The sequence below is a fragment of the Ascaphus truei genome, chromosome 11 (genome assembly GCF_040206685.1).
Source record: "Ascaphus truei isolate aAscTru1 chromosome 11, aAscTru1.hap1, whole genome shotgun sequence".
NCBI classification, from domain to species: domain Eukaryota; kingdom Metazoa; phylum Chordata; class Amphibia; order Anura; family Ascaphidae; genus Ascaphus; species Ascaphus truei.
Window position 1 is genome coordinate 28,286,713 of NC_134493.1, and position 14,524 is coordinate 28,301,236.

The 14,524-nt window shown below is 48.4% G+C and overlaps 1 protein-coding gene across 1 annotated transcript; it reads left to right on the forward strand.

The window, feature by feature from the left end:
• The first annotated feature begins 4,698 nt into the window (after nucleotides 1–4,698).
• SMIM10L3 (small integral membrane protein 10 like 3) lies at nucleotides 4,699–10,859 on the forward strand. Its single transcript, XM_075565429.1, has 2 exons — nucleotides 4,699–5,437; nucleotides 9,766–10,859. The coding sequence occupies exons 1-2, from the start codon at nucleotides 5,255–5,257 to the stop codon at nucleotides 9,784–9,786; spliced, it is 204 nt and encodes a 67-aa protein (XP_075421544.1). The 5' UTR covers nucleotides 4,699–5,254; the 3' UTR covers nucleotides 9,787–10,859.
• The last annotated feature ends 3,665 nt before the right edge of the window (nucleotides 10,860–14,524 follow it).

Here is a 14,524-nt window from a genome sequence, read left to right on the forward strand (position 1 = left end):
CAGCGTGGTGGTGTTATGGTACGGATGAGGGGCTGGGGGAGGGTGTGATTGTCTCAGTGAGGGGCTGCGTGGTGGTGTTATGGTATGGATGAGGTTGGGGGAGGGTGTGATTATCTCAGTGAGGGGCTGCGTGGTGGTGTTATAGTATGTATGAGGGGCTGGGGGAGGGTGTGATTGTCTCAGTGAGGGGCTGGGTGAGGGTGTGATGGTATGGGTGAGGTGCTTGCTGGTGGAGGGTGTGATTGTCTGGGTGAAAGGCAGGGTGTCATGGTATGCGCGAGGGGTTTAGAGGCTGGGTGAGAGTGTGATGGTATGGGTGAGCGACTGAGTGAGGGTGTGATTGTCTCAGTGAGGGGGTTGGACGCTGGGTGAGGGTGTGATTGTGTGAGTGTCTCAGTGAGGGTGTGATTGTGTGAGTGTCTCAGTGAGGGTGTGATTGTGTGAGTGTCTCAGTGAGGGGGTTAGTGGCGGGTGAGGGTGTGATTGTGTGTGTCTCAGTGAGGGGGTTAGAGGCTGGGTGAGGGTGTGATTGTGAGTGTCTCAGTGAGGGGGTTAGAGGCTGGGTGAGGGTGTGATTGTTTGAGTGTCTCAGTTAGGGGGTTAGTGGCGGGTCAGGGTGTGATTGTGTGAGTGTCTCAGTGAGGGGGTTAGAGGCTGGGTGAGGGTGTGATTTTGTGAGTGTCTCAGTGAGGGGGTTAGAGGCTGGGTGAGGGTGTGATTGTCTCAGTGAGGGTGTGATTGTGTGAGTGTCTCAGTGAGGGGGTTAGAGGCTGGGTGAGGGTGTGATTGTGTGAGTGTCTCAGTGAGGGGGTTAGAGGCTGGGTGAGGGTGTGAGTGTCTCAGTGAGGGGGTTAGAGGCGGGTGAGGGTGTGATTGTGTGAGTGTCTCAGTGAGGGGGTTAGAGGCTGGGTGAGGGTGTGAGTGTCTCAGTGAGGGGGTTAGTGGCGGGTGAGGGTGTGATTGTGTGAGTGTCTCAGTGAGAGGGTTAGAGGCTGGGTGAGGGGGTGATTATGTGAGTCTCAGTGAGGGGGTTGGACGCTGGGTGAGGGTGTGAGTGTCTCAGTGAGGGGGTTAGACGCTGGGTGAGGGTGTGATTGTGTGAGTGTTTCAGTGAGGGGGTTAGACGCTGGGTGAGGGTGTGATTGTGTGAGTGTCTCAGTGAGGGTCTGATTGTGTGAGTGTCTCAGTGAGGGGGTTAGAGGCTGGGTGAGGGTGTGATTGTGTAAGTGTTTCAGTGAGGGGGTTAGACGCTGGGTGAGGGTGTGATTGTCTCAGTGAGGGTGTGATTGTGTGAGTGTCTCAGTCAGGGTGTTAGAGGCTGGGTGAGGGTGTGATTGTGTGAGTGTCTCAGTGAGGGGGTTAGAGGCTGTATGAGGGTGTGATTGTGGGTGTCGTAGTGAGAGTGTTAGAGGCTGGGTGAGGGTGTGATTGTGTGAGTGTCTCAGTGAGGGGGTTGGAGGCTGGGTGAGGGTGTGATTGTGTGAGTGTCTCAGTGAGGGGGTTAGAGGCTGGGTGAGGGTGTGATTGTGTGAGTGTCTCAGTGAGGGGGTTAGAGGCTGGGTGAGGGTGTGATTGTGTGAGTGTCTCAGTGAGGGGGTTAGAGGCTGGGTGAGGGTGTGACTGTGTGAGTGTCTCCGTGAGGGGGTTAGAGGCTGGGTGAGGGTGTGATTGTGTGAGTGTCTCAGTGAGGGGGTTAGAGGCTGGGTGAGGGTGTGATTGTGTGAGTGTCTCAGTGAGGGGGTTAGAGGCTGGGTGAGGGTGTGATTGTGTGAGTGTCTCAGTGAGGGGGTTAGAGGCTGGTTGAGGGTGTGATTGTGTGAGTGTCTCAGTGAGGGGGTTAGAGGCTGGGTGAGGGTGTGATTGTGTGAGTGTCTCAGTGAGGGGGTTGGAGGCTGGGTGAGGGTGTGATTGTGTGAGTGTCTCAGTGAGGGGGTTAGAGGCTGGGTGAGGGTGTGATTGTGTGAGTGTCTCAGTGAGGGGGTTAGAGGCTGGGTGAGGGTGTGATTGTGTGAGTGTCTCAGTGAGGGGGTTAGAGGCTGGGTGAGATTGTGTGAGTGTCTCAGTGAGGGGGTTAGAGGCTGGGTGAGGGTGTGACGGTGTGAGTGTCTCCGTGAGGGGGTTAGAGGCTGGGTGAGGGTGTGATTTTGTGAGTGTCTCAGTGAGGGGGTTAGAGGCTGGGTGAGGGTGTGATTGTGTGAGTGTCTCAGTGAGGGTGTGATTGTGTGAGTGTCTCAGTGAGGGGGTTAGAGGCTGGGTGAGGGTGTGACGGTGTGAGTGTCTCCGTGAGGGGGTTAGAGGCTGGGTGAGGGTGTGATTTTGTGAGTGTCTCAGTGAGGGGGTTAGAGGCTGGGTGAGGGTGTGATTGTGTGAGTGTCTCAGTGAGGGTGTGATTGTGTGAGTGTCTCAGTGAGGGGGTTAGAGGCTGGGTGAGGGTGTGATTGTGTGAGTGTCTCAGTGAGGGGGTTAGTTTGTCTCAGTGAGGGGCAGGGTGAGTGTGTCAAGACATGTGGCTTCATCACATTCTACCATATTGACACTAAAGTGAACTAAACACAGAGAACCTAAATATTTCTCGGAGATGTCATCCTCTATCCATCATTAGTAACAATTGGGGGTTCTGGACCCAAAATATTACTTCTATACACACTTTCTTATTTTTTTAGAGTGGACAGTGTGCAGCAGTGCTGTAAATAGAATTTTGCATGCACGATTCACTGCTTTGAAGAACTTACAATGTCATTTTGGTGCCTCACTCACAGGGAGATAGTGACTTGCGCCCCAGGTCACAAGAAGTGGAACACCAGGATTTGAAATCCCCGAATAGTGTGCGCAGAATTAGATTTTCATCCAAAATGTGAAGAACAGCTTCAGAGCAGAATGTGAATTCTGCTGATTTACAATATGAATGCACAGGCTAAGATAGGACATACCCAGAAGGTTCACATCAGGACCTATATTTACTAAGCTTCCTTCTGCCACAGGACACCCTACAGCCCATGTACTTAAATGTACAGGAGTGTTCCAGCGTTGGAATGTGCTTTTTGGCAGACGACTTTGAATAACAGACATTTTACAGTTATGAGATCGAAAAAAGTTAACAATCTCTTACGTTCTTTCCAACACACCTGTGGGGAACCTTTCTCTGTATTTCCCCTTTTTATTCCCTAGTAAAATAAGAAAGCGGCACCCATTTATTATTATGGTTACAGATGTAAGGCCGTTTGGAACAGTTGTATTGTAAACAAATTGCAGAAATATATAGAAAATATATTTATATATACTGTCCTTCTATAAAAGAATACACAAATTTTATCCAAAGGAGGATAGAAAGAATTCCTCTTTTTGCACTCTCAATCATTTGTGCGTAAAATACATATATTTATATTATTTATTGTAGGTTTTTAAATCGGTGAAGAATGTTAAAACCAAAAAATAATAACATTTTAGTACATCAAAAAATACAATAGTGACTCTGTGCAACATATAAAAGGTTTAAAAAAATCCTGTTCACAAAGGGAATTGGTAGTGGGAAACTGTATTATTTTTCAGACTATAAAAACACATTAATATGTGTGTCTGTATATTTATATCCACTCCGACAGCTCAGTACTGTAATGAGTCAGGTATAAATAACTGCTCAGTATATAATGGTAGCAGGTAAACACTAAGTTAAATGCACATCTCTATGGTCAAATTTCAAATCCTAGGATACTGAGACATAGGTAGCATACATGTATTTTATCTATAGATGTAGGTGTGAATTTGACGTTTTAACGGCATAGTAGCCCCTAGTATCACATCTACGGATAAATTCAGCATCCACAAAACACACATACATATGTCTCTATTGGTCTATGTTAATGTTTTGTAAAGACCAGTACCACTTGGTAAATGTAAGTTAGTGAATACTATAGAGCAATATGGTGTTGAACGCTGATAGTCTCAGCGATCCCAGTGTGTGCAGTTCCCAAAATGAGCTTTTTAATATAAAAGGTCACGGCGGACCTAAAGATATAATAATCCCCAAACAACTTCCATAATAAGGTCACGGCGGACCACTATTCACATAGTCAAGGGGGTTGCCGTGTCTCATCCACGGTATACAAAATCCCCGGAAGGTGTGGTGTCTTTACACCAGTATACTGGCCGTGTTTCCTGGAATGAGCTGTCGCCCCTCTGTGATGTCAGGACGTATGACGCGTTTCTGAAGAAGCGTTTCCAATCACGCGAAATGTAGGGCTAGATTTACCAGCTAAGCCACAGAGCACCCCACAGCTCACTGAAATAGGCCTGTGAACCTTAGCTATGGAAAGAAGCCTGCTGAAATTAATAATAATCAGAAATCTCATATTTCTAAACTCCCAACGCATTCCTTGGTTAACCCTTTCGCACTCAGCCACGCGTTTCAAAGCAAATAATGCAAGGGGTGAAATTTATGATGGAGGAATCCACACGTCACACACAGGATTTGTATGGAATAATTGGGACGTCACTAGGTGATTTGTTATTATTTTATTCATAACATATTTTAACCAGGAAAAATACATTTGCGTTACCTCTCATGTTAAAGTGTCTCCTGGGCACAGAGTAAAGATTGCGCGGGGCCCTCTCTCTCACCCCGCGCGGGCCCCTCTCTCTCACCCCACGCGGGCAAATGCAGCCACATATGACGTAACAAAGCCATAGTTACGTCACCGCTATTCCAACCGTCATGGAACAGTCAGTGTACCACTACTGAACCGCTAATACCCCGGCGCGCATAGTGCGGTAATACCCCGGCGCACACAGGCCACTAATACCCCGGCGCACACAGGCCACTAATACCCCGGCGCACACGGACGCCCCCACCTCGGGCAGGGGAGGAAGTGCTCAGTAAGATCTTCCGGGTCAGAGGTGTGTGGCGAACAGCTGCTGGTCAGTTGGGTGAGAGGCTGAGGGAGACATGTCTCACAGCCTCCCCACGGGGCCCGGCCTCCCAGACAGGCACGGGCCTCCCCTGGCCCTGTGACCGCCTCCCTCCCGGACAGGCCCGGGCCCCCCTGTGACCGCCTCCCTCCCGGACAGGCCCGGGCCCCCCTGTGACCACCTCCCTCCCGGACAGGCCCGGGCCCCCCTGTGACCACCTCCCTCCCGGACAGGCCCGGGCCCCCCTGTCCCTGTGACCAACTCCCTCCCGGACAGGCCCGGGGCTCCCCTGTCCCCGCCTCCCGGACAGGCCCGGGCCCCCCTGTGCCCGCCTCCCCCGGCGGGGTGCATGGCGTCCCTGTCCCAGCTGGCTGCCAGGCTCTCCCAGTCCGCCGGCGCCCGCCACTACGGGGTGTTCTCCAAGTGCCTGAGCCGCACCCTGCTCATCTTCTTCAGCCTGGCCTGGCGGCTGCGCATCAGGTTCCCCTACCTGTACCTCATCGCCTCCATGATGCTCAATGTCCGGCTGCAGGTAAAGCCCCGCTGCCCTTGTACAGAAAGGAATGCAACGGCAAGTGTATGAGAAAGCAGGTGTATCAGTGCGAGTCTGCTTGTGAAGGTGTATGTTTTTATAAGATAGTGTGTGTGTGTGTGTGTGTATGTATGTATATATATGTTATGGTGGGTAAAAAAAGTGACAAAAACCCTCCACAGTAAAGCATAAAGCAACTGTAAATATTACTGTATGTTCATTTGCATGTCTTAAGCTGAGTCCATGCTCCCTGCTTGCTCGCTGAGGCGCGCTGAGGCTCAGGGAAAGCGGGTGCTTTCGCTGGCCTTGCGGTTGCTTACCGCACGCGCTGTCAGCGGGCCGTCCGGGGGCGGGCCAGTGATGTCACGGAGCTGGTTCGCCCTCATTGGTTTTTGTCACTTTTTTTTACCCACCATAACCTTAATAATTGTGGTGATTACCTAGTCTATAGTCTCAAACCAGCTTGGCCATTACAACCAACCTCACACTGATGATACCCATCAAGGTTGAAACATGTCTGTGAGTGGGTTTAATGGCTTTGCATCTCATCCCAGCCTCTGTCTAAAAGCTGTGTTTAAAACAACATGCATTGGCTTGAGGATTTGCTTGTGTAATACGAGCTTGAGACAAAAGGTGGCACTGTGTGCTCATTTGCATGTCATTTCCCAGAATCCCTTGCTGCAGTGGAAGTGCTGTATGCTGGGCGATAATGGGGAAAGACAGGGTTGCAGACCTTTCTAAGACATGCAAATGAACATACAGTAATATTTACAGTTGCTATATATATATATATATACATATATACATATATATATATACATATATATATATATATTATAGGGAGCCATGTTAAAAATGGTTATTGAGGCAAAAAGTGACACTGTGTGCTCATTTGCATGTCATTTCCCAGAATCCCTTGCTGCAGTGGAAGTGCTGTATGCTGGGTGATAATGGGGAAAGGCGGGGTTGCAGACCTGCCTAAGACATGCAGATGAGCATACAGCTATATTTGCATATATATATATATATATATATATATATATATATATATATATATATATATATATATATATATATATATATATATATATATATAAATATATAAATAAATAAATTTGTGGTGAGGTGTACAGTATGGGGACATACCCCCTCCCCCTCCTATCGGCGGCCCTGGTGACCATCTCGCTCTTCTCCCCCAGATAGAGGCAGATAATGGTACACAGCGGGGGTGGCCCGCCAGAGTGGAGCTGGGAGTTGCACGAAGGCAGAGCAGAATGGCCGAGGAGGAGCACACCCCAGCGGTCCGATTCGGAAGTCTTTCTTACTTCCGGTGTCTATTCTGCTCCCAGGCCGTCCTTCTCTGCCTCCGTGCAACTCCTAAGGCAGGGGTCATGGTACCGCAGACCGTGTAGACGCTGAGCGAACAGACTGCCTTAAGGCAGTGTTCGCGTCCATGCGGCAGGCGCGCACTTAAGCGGGAGGGGGCGCGCGTTGCGTATGTAGCCCCCTTGTCTAGTGTGACCACGTGTGATGCTATTACCTGAGTGGCAAAGAGGAGGCCTGATCCTCCACCACTGGGAGCCTGGGGTGTGTGTATTGAATATACTAACAGCGCCTCCACCTAGGAAGGATCCTCACACAGTGGGATAGCCCCTCCCAAGACAATACAGTCAGTAATTGCACACAAGGGTATATGTAACAGTATTTACAGAACAGTAACTTATAACAACAACTATGCAACATAACATAACACCATATCACAGTATAATGAGCACCCCACCAGTACCACCAGTGAGTGTCCTGAATGTACTTTGGGTGCTAGGCACCAATATTCTGCTATCCCTTTCCCAGTGTTCAGCCCACCCAAAAGTGTAAGGAGTAGCCCTCTTCTGTGAAGTTTTGGTGCAGCGACGTGGCCCTCAGCGATGGTATCCGCCTCTGCGTTGGGTGGGCTCTGGTAGGAGGGTCTCACATTTAAGAGTCTTTGTTAACACCACGGTGGTCTGGTCCCAGACCACAGACCGCGATCCCCACACGGCGTCTTCCTTGTGTACTTGACACTATAGTAAAATAGGCTAGCGTCCCTATCTAAGGGGCCTTCCCTGTACCAGTCACCCGCTTCACGCGATTGGGACCTATCTGGGACCTAAAGGGAGTTTCTAGCCTAGTCTGAGTGCCACTGACACTCAGACCCTCCCTTCCCCTTGTCTGCCCTGGCTCCAACTCAATAACTGACTCCTCACTGCCTTAACTGTCACAATCTCTCAGCCCTATTGGTTGCCTGGCAACATGTGGACTGCAGCCCCTGAGGCTGTTGGAACTTGCAGTTCCCTTGCTGCTATACTCCTATGGAAAGGTAAGGGGACGAACAGGGGACCCAGGCTATACGTAAGAAATCAGTTAAAACTGATTTCTTGGTGCGATGGTCCGGTCACATGAGCGGTTCGCCCAATGAGGACGAACCAGGTCTGTGATGTCACTGGCACGCCCCTAGACACGCGGCACGCTCGTGCACGTACGCTCACCCAACCTAGGCGCTTGGGGAGACAGATCAAATAGATTTTCAAGCACGCTGAAGTCACATGACCCTTTAGCAACCAATCAGCGCCAGTCAATGCACACAGCCACACAAACACACACACTTACACACACAGAAATAGCCTCCTATCCAGTCAATGACACGCCCCCGCTCGCAATATTATAGTCTATATTGACTATTTAGTCTATAATATACAGCCTGCGTTCATGCTTGGAGAGTTGGTGACGTCACCGCTCTCAAGCAGTAGTGCGCTCAGCGGTAGCGTGGCTGCAGCCTAAGGGTAAGTCCCCGCTGGGGCTGAGCACGCTCATGCTTGGAGAGCGCTCCAAGCATGAGCGCCGGGTGTCCGGCTTGTGCGGAGGAGAGGGGGGCATTGCGGGTAGTTGAGCGCGCGGGTAAGTATAGATTTTGTTTGCACCAATCGCGGCTGAGTGTGCACGTGCACAGCTCTCCCATCTCTTTGCACTCCCTTCTCTCCGTCTCCTCTCCTTGCTGTCTCTGTCTCCCCTCCCCTCCTTGCTGTCTCGCCTCCCCTCCTCTCCCTTCTCCATCATGCCCTGCTCCTCTTTGCATTCTCACCTCCCTTCTCTTTGCACTCTCTCCTCCCCTCTCTTCGCACTCCCTGCCTTACGGTGTCTGCTCCTCTCTGCACACTACACTCCCTCCTCCCCATCTCATTTCATCTGTCTCTTCCTCTCCTTGCTGTCTCTCTGTTTCCTACTTGCCTTGCTCCCCCCCCCCTCTCTTTGCACTCCCTCCTGTCCCATGTGCACACTACTCTCCATTCCATTCACAGAGGGGGGGGGGGGGGGCGCCTCAGTGGTTGTCCGTGGGTGAGTGACAGGCCACTCAGTCTATCACAGAGGGATTTGCAGATATCCTAAGGCTGCGGCCACACTGGCGCTGACCACGCTCATGCTTGAGAGCGGTGACGTCACCAGCTCTCCAAGCATGAGCGACGGGTGTCTGCGCTATTTCGCAAGCACGCGCGTTGGGCGTTGCAGGCAAGCTGAGCGCGGTTCAAAGTCAGGTTTTTTTTGTTTATGTAAGCGCCAAGCGTGGGTGAGCGTGTGCACGAGCGTGTGCACGAGCATGCGCGCACCGCATGAGCGGGGACGTCTAAATTTAAGTTGGTAGAAGTAACCTCGCCAAGCACCGCACAGGCAGCGGCAGCGTGGCCGCAGCCTTAGTCGGGCTTCAGGCACATCTATATTTTGGTATGTGATTTTGTTTCAAATCTTTTTATTATGAGAGTTCTAGTGCTTTTAGTTCATAGAACTTCGGACTATTACGCTATATATTAGGTTTATGTACCTGCAATGGGTTAGCCGAAAGGGAATTCAGCACTCAATGTTAGTTATGTCCAATCAAGTGATGGGCCATATACATATCGTCGTCGTAGCGGTAAAAGTAATTAACTACATTCTTTGAGTACTGAGGAAAAGGCGATTTTTAAATGTTCTTTCTGACATTTCAAAATCATACTTTAATGAGATTTACGTTTTGGTAACTCTGATCTATGACTAAATAGGCAATTTATGAGCTTTTCAATAGAAATATCAAGAAATTCCAAGTCAGGAAGAAGTGCGTTTAGTGAGCTTGTGTTAAAAATACACTTAATGAGTTTTTTCCCTACAAGTATGTATGTATTTTTTTATTATTTTTTTTATTTTGTGTTGCTTTTTCTGAAAGCTGGAAGTGCCACACTAGCCAACGCGAATTACTGTATAATACTTTCAAACGTTCACTGGTAGCAATGTTTGACGCTCCTATAAATATATACTTTCAGGTCCATATAGAAATCCACTGAGATGTGAATAGCTGCTGTGAAAGTGAATCCAAACTGCAATTGGCTATTGTGTTTGCATCTCTTCAAACTGCAAAGTAGGATGGACGGCCGAGTTTCACCCAGTGAATTCCCGAATGAAGAAGGTTCATATGACACCTGTTTGTGTGAAGACTACACATCTGAAGAAGTTGCTTTGCTGCAAAGTGTCACAGAACCATTACAGGAAATGTGTTTCTCTCTTTGTAATGCACCTAAATCTCATTTTGCTAGTTTACATAAGGAAATCTTACCTCTAACACTCAGGGAAAATATTTTAAGCAAAGATCTTCCTTTGCCTTACATTTGCAGGTGTAAATCCTTCAGGACAAATGAAAGTCTAGCTGGATCTGTTCCTGGGTTTAAATCCCCTTCAGAAGATGCATGTGGTGACTTTTTGCAGCATATTTCAGATGCAGTTCTCACTGACTGGCTGGGGAGAGCTCAGATGTCCCTCAGTGACCTTAGAAACTGGTATAATACTGGAGATAATTTTTGCTTTTCACATTTTTGGCTAACAGAGCTTCTGTATATTAAAAAAACGAATCTGTTAGAGCTGGAAGTGGGAATAATTGAGGACGAGGCGTGTTTTTTTTTTTTCCCCCTCTCCTGGTGCGATTCTATTTGGATACATGGCAGCCTTGGGACTCGCACACTGGCCTATCTGACACCCTGTGTGAATATCCTGGGATCCTCTTCAGTGAATTGGGCCAATATGTTTTCCTGGGTTATCTGGTCCACATGACTTCAGACACAACAGAAGAGTATAAGAATATGCTCTCCAGTGTAACTCCTACAAGTGGTAATCCCTTACTGGCCCGGTTTCTATTAGCAGTAGGAGCCTTTGCACTGTCAGGCCTGTGGTGTGCAATAGCGCAGGTACAATCCGTTGGACAGGTTGTTTACCTCAGTGAGCAGAATAACTTTTCAGGTGATTAGCCTAAACATGAATTCTTTAGCATGTTTTAATTACATTTTAATGTTTTGGCAATGAAAAGTATCGAGCAGGTAATTTTTTATGCTATAAATGATTTTTCATAAACCATATATGGAATGGATATTTGTTTTGTTTTTTTAGGGGGGCAGAAGCCTATTGCTGCCGGTTGGGGACTATATTGTGGTCTTTTGTGACAATATGGATTCCCGCCGGAAACCCTGTGCTTACCCGGATTCAACGTTTTCATGAATGTTGCAATGTTGGATAATGTAATGTCCTGGTGGGCATTTCTCCCCAAATGGTCTCATTTTTATTCTAAGAGTTAACATGTTTACTTAACATTTGGATTAGGAAACCCTTTTTTCTTTGGTTTGACAGTGAGTTTTCGGAAATGTGACTGAGATAATAATGTGCATGCGGGGAATGCCCACGATGTGTATTGTTCTGAAAGATGTAATGTGAAGATATAATAATGCTGTTTCCCATGTACTTGGGTTTCAGCCAGTTAGAACAATGTGTTCAGTCTGTATGTCTCTATGGGAAAGACCCAAGACACATTTCTTGTAATGTTTTTATATGTTTTGGTAAAGGTGACAAAGGTGTGTGTGTCTATCTCTCTCTATCTCTCTCTATCTCTCTCTGACTCTCTCTGACTCTCTATCTCTCTCTGACTCTCTATCTCTCTCTGACTCTCTATCTCTCTCTGACTCTCTATCTCTCTCTGACTCTCTCTGACTCTCTGACTCTCTCTGACTCTCTATCTCTCTCTGACTCTCTATCTCTCTCTGACTCTCTATCTCTCTCTGACTCTATCTCTCTATCTCTCTCTGACTCTCCATCTCTCTCTGACTCTCTCTCTCTGACTCTCTCTCTCTGACTCTCTATCTCTCTCTGACTCTCTATCTCTCTCTGACTCTCTATCTCTCTCTGACTCTCTATCTCTCTCTGACTCTCTATCTCTCTCTGACTCTCTATCTCTCTCTGACTCTCTATCTCTCTCTGACTCTCTATCTCTCTCTGACTCTCTATCTCTCTCTGACTCTCTATCTCTCTCTGACTCTCTATCTCTCTCTGACTCTCTATCTCTCTCTGACTCTATCTCTCTGACTCTATCTCTCTGACTCTCTCTGACTCTATCTCTCTATCTCTCTCTGACTCTATCTCTCTATCTCTCTCTGACTCTATCTCTCTATCTCTCTCTGACTCTCTCTGACTCTCTCTGACTCTCTATCTCTCTCTGACTCTCTATCTCTCTATCTCTCTCTGACTCTCTATCTCTCTCTGACTCTCTATCTCTCTCTCTGACTCTATCTCTCTCTGACTCTCTATCTCTCTCTGACTCTCTATCTCTCTCTGACTCTCTATCTCTCTCTGACTCTCTATCTCTCTCTGACTCTCTATCTCTCTCTGACTCTCTATCTCTCTCTGACTCTCTATCTCTCTCTGACTCTCTATCTCTCTCTGACTCTCTATCTCTCTCTGACTCTCTATCTCTCTCTGACTCTCTATCTCTCTCTGACTCTATCTCTCTCTGACTCTCTATCTCTCTCTGACTCTCTATCTCTCTCTGACTCTCTATCTCTCTCTGACTCTCTATCTCTCTCTGACTCTCTGACTCTCTCTGACTCTCTATCTCTCTCTGACTCTCTATCTCTCTCTGACTCTCTCTGACTCTCTATCTCTCTCTGACTCTCTATCTCTCTCTGACTCTCTATCTCTCTCTGACTCTCTATCTCTCTCTGACTCTATCTCTCTCTGACTCTATCTCTCTCTGACTCTATCTCTCTCTGACTCTCTATCTCTCTCTATCTCTCTCTGACTCTCTATCTCTCTCTGACTCTCTATCTCTCTCTGACTCTCTATCTCTCTCTGACTCTCTATCTCTCTCTGACTCTCTCTGACTCTCTATCTCTCTCTATCTCTCTCTATCTCTCTCTGACTCTCTCTATCTCTCTCTGACTCTATCTCTCTCTGACTCTCTATCTCTCTCTGACTCTCTATCTCTCTATCTCTCTCTGACTCTCTATCTCTCTCTGACTCTCTATCTCTCTCTGACTCTATCTCTCTCTGACTCTATCTCTCTCTGACTCTCTATCTCTCTCTGACTCTCTATCTCTCTCTGACTCTCTATCTCTCTCTGACTCTCTCTCTCTCTGACTCTCTATCTCTCTCTGACTCTCTATCTCTCTCTGACTCTCTATCTCTCTCTGACTCTCTATCTCTCTCTGACTCTCTATCTCTCTCTGACTCTCTATCTCTCTCTGACTCTCTATCTCTCTCTGACTCTCTATCTCTCTCTGACTCTCTCTGACTCTCTATCTCTCTCTGACTCTCTATCTCTCTCTGACTCTCTATCTCTCTCTGACTCTCTATCTCTCTCTATCTCTCTCTGACTCTCTATCTCTCTCTGACTCTCTATCTCTCTCTGACTCTCTATCTCTCTCTGACTCTCTCTATCTCTCTCTGACTCTCTCTATCTCTCTCTGACTCTCTCTATCTCTCTCTGACTCTCTCTATCTCTCTCTGACTCTCTCTATCTCTCTCTGACTCTCTCTATCTCTCTCTGACTCTCTCTATCTCTCTCTGACTCTCTCTCCGACTCTCTCTCCGACTCTCTCTCCGACTCTCTCTCCGACTCTCTCTCCGACTCTCTCTCCGACTCTCTCTCCGACTCTCTCTCCGACTCTCTCTCCGACTCTCTCTCCGACTCTCTCTCCGACTCTCTCTCCGACTCTCTCTCCGACTCTCTCTCCGACTCTCTCTCCGACTCTCTCTCCGACTCTCTCTCCGACTCTCTCTCCGACTCTCTCTCCGACTCTCTCTCCGACTCTCTCTCCGACTCTCTCTCCGACTCTCTCTCCGACTCTCTCTCCGACTCTCTCTCCGACTCTCTCTCCGACTCTCTCTCCGACTCTCTCTCCGACTCTCTCTCCGACTCTCTCTCCGACTCTCTCTCCGACTCTCTCTCCGACTCTCTCTCCGACTCTCTCTCCGACTCTCTCTCCGACTCTCTCTCCGACTCTCTCTCCGACTCTCTCTCCGACTCTCTCTCCGACTCTCTCTCCGACTCTCTCTCCGACTCTCTCTCCGACTCTCTCTCCGACTCTCTCTCCGACTCTCTCTCCGACTCTCTCTCCGACTCTCTCTCCGACTCTCTCTCCGACTCTCTCTCCGACTCTCTCTCCGACTCTCTCTCCGACTCTCTACCCGCCCAGTTCCCAAGATACCGGTGAAGGTACTTGTGTTTCCTGGTTTTAAAAAGGGATTTAAATTGCCATCCAATAGGAAATCACAACCTATGATGCAGCTTTCTATTGGGCTGAAATTTGGCAGTCATTTTATTTCTCCTGATGCAAGATGTTAACCCATTAACTCCAGAGGTGAAAATATCTAGGTTTGGCTACAGGGGACCTAGTTTCCATCCTGGAAAATAAAATGGGGGTATTGCTGCTTTTTATTTATATATCCACCCATCCATCCCTCACCTGTATTTAAACTTTTGGAAGTGAAACCTCTTTAGCGGCACCTATCACGAGAGAAATTCCATAGCAGTAAAAGGACTGCATGGTGACGGAAGTGACGGCACTGCTGGCAGAAGAGGCCGTCAGCAACGTCGGCTTTCAACACCAGGAGTCACCGGAGCGGCAAGAAGGGTGCGGGGGGGGGGGGAGGTAGAGGAGAAACACACATTCTCACACTCGCACACCCAAAATCCGGCTGCCGTATCTGCAGCTCCGCCAAGGGGGGGAGAGTGGGGGCTGCTCCGGGGACTCGGACAGCGGCGGT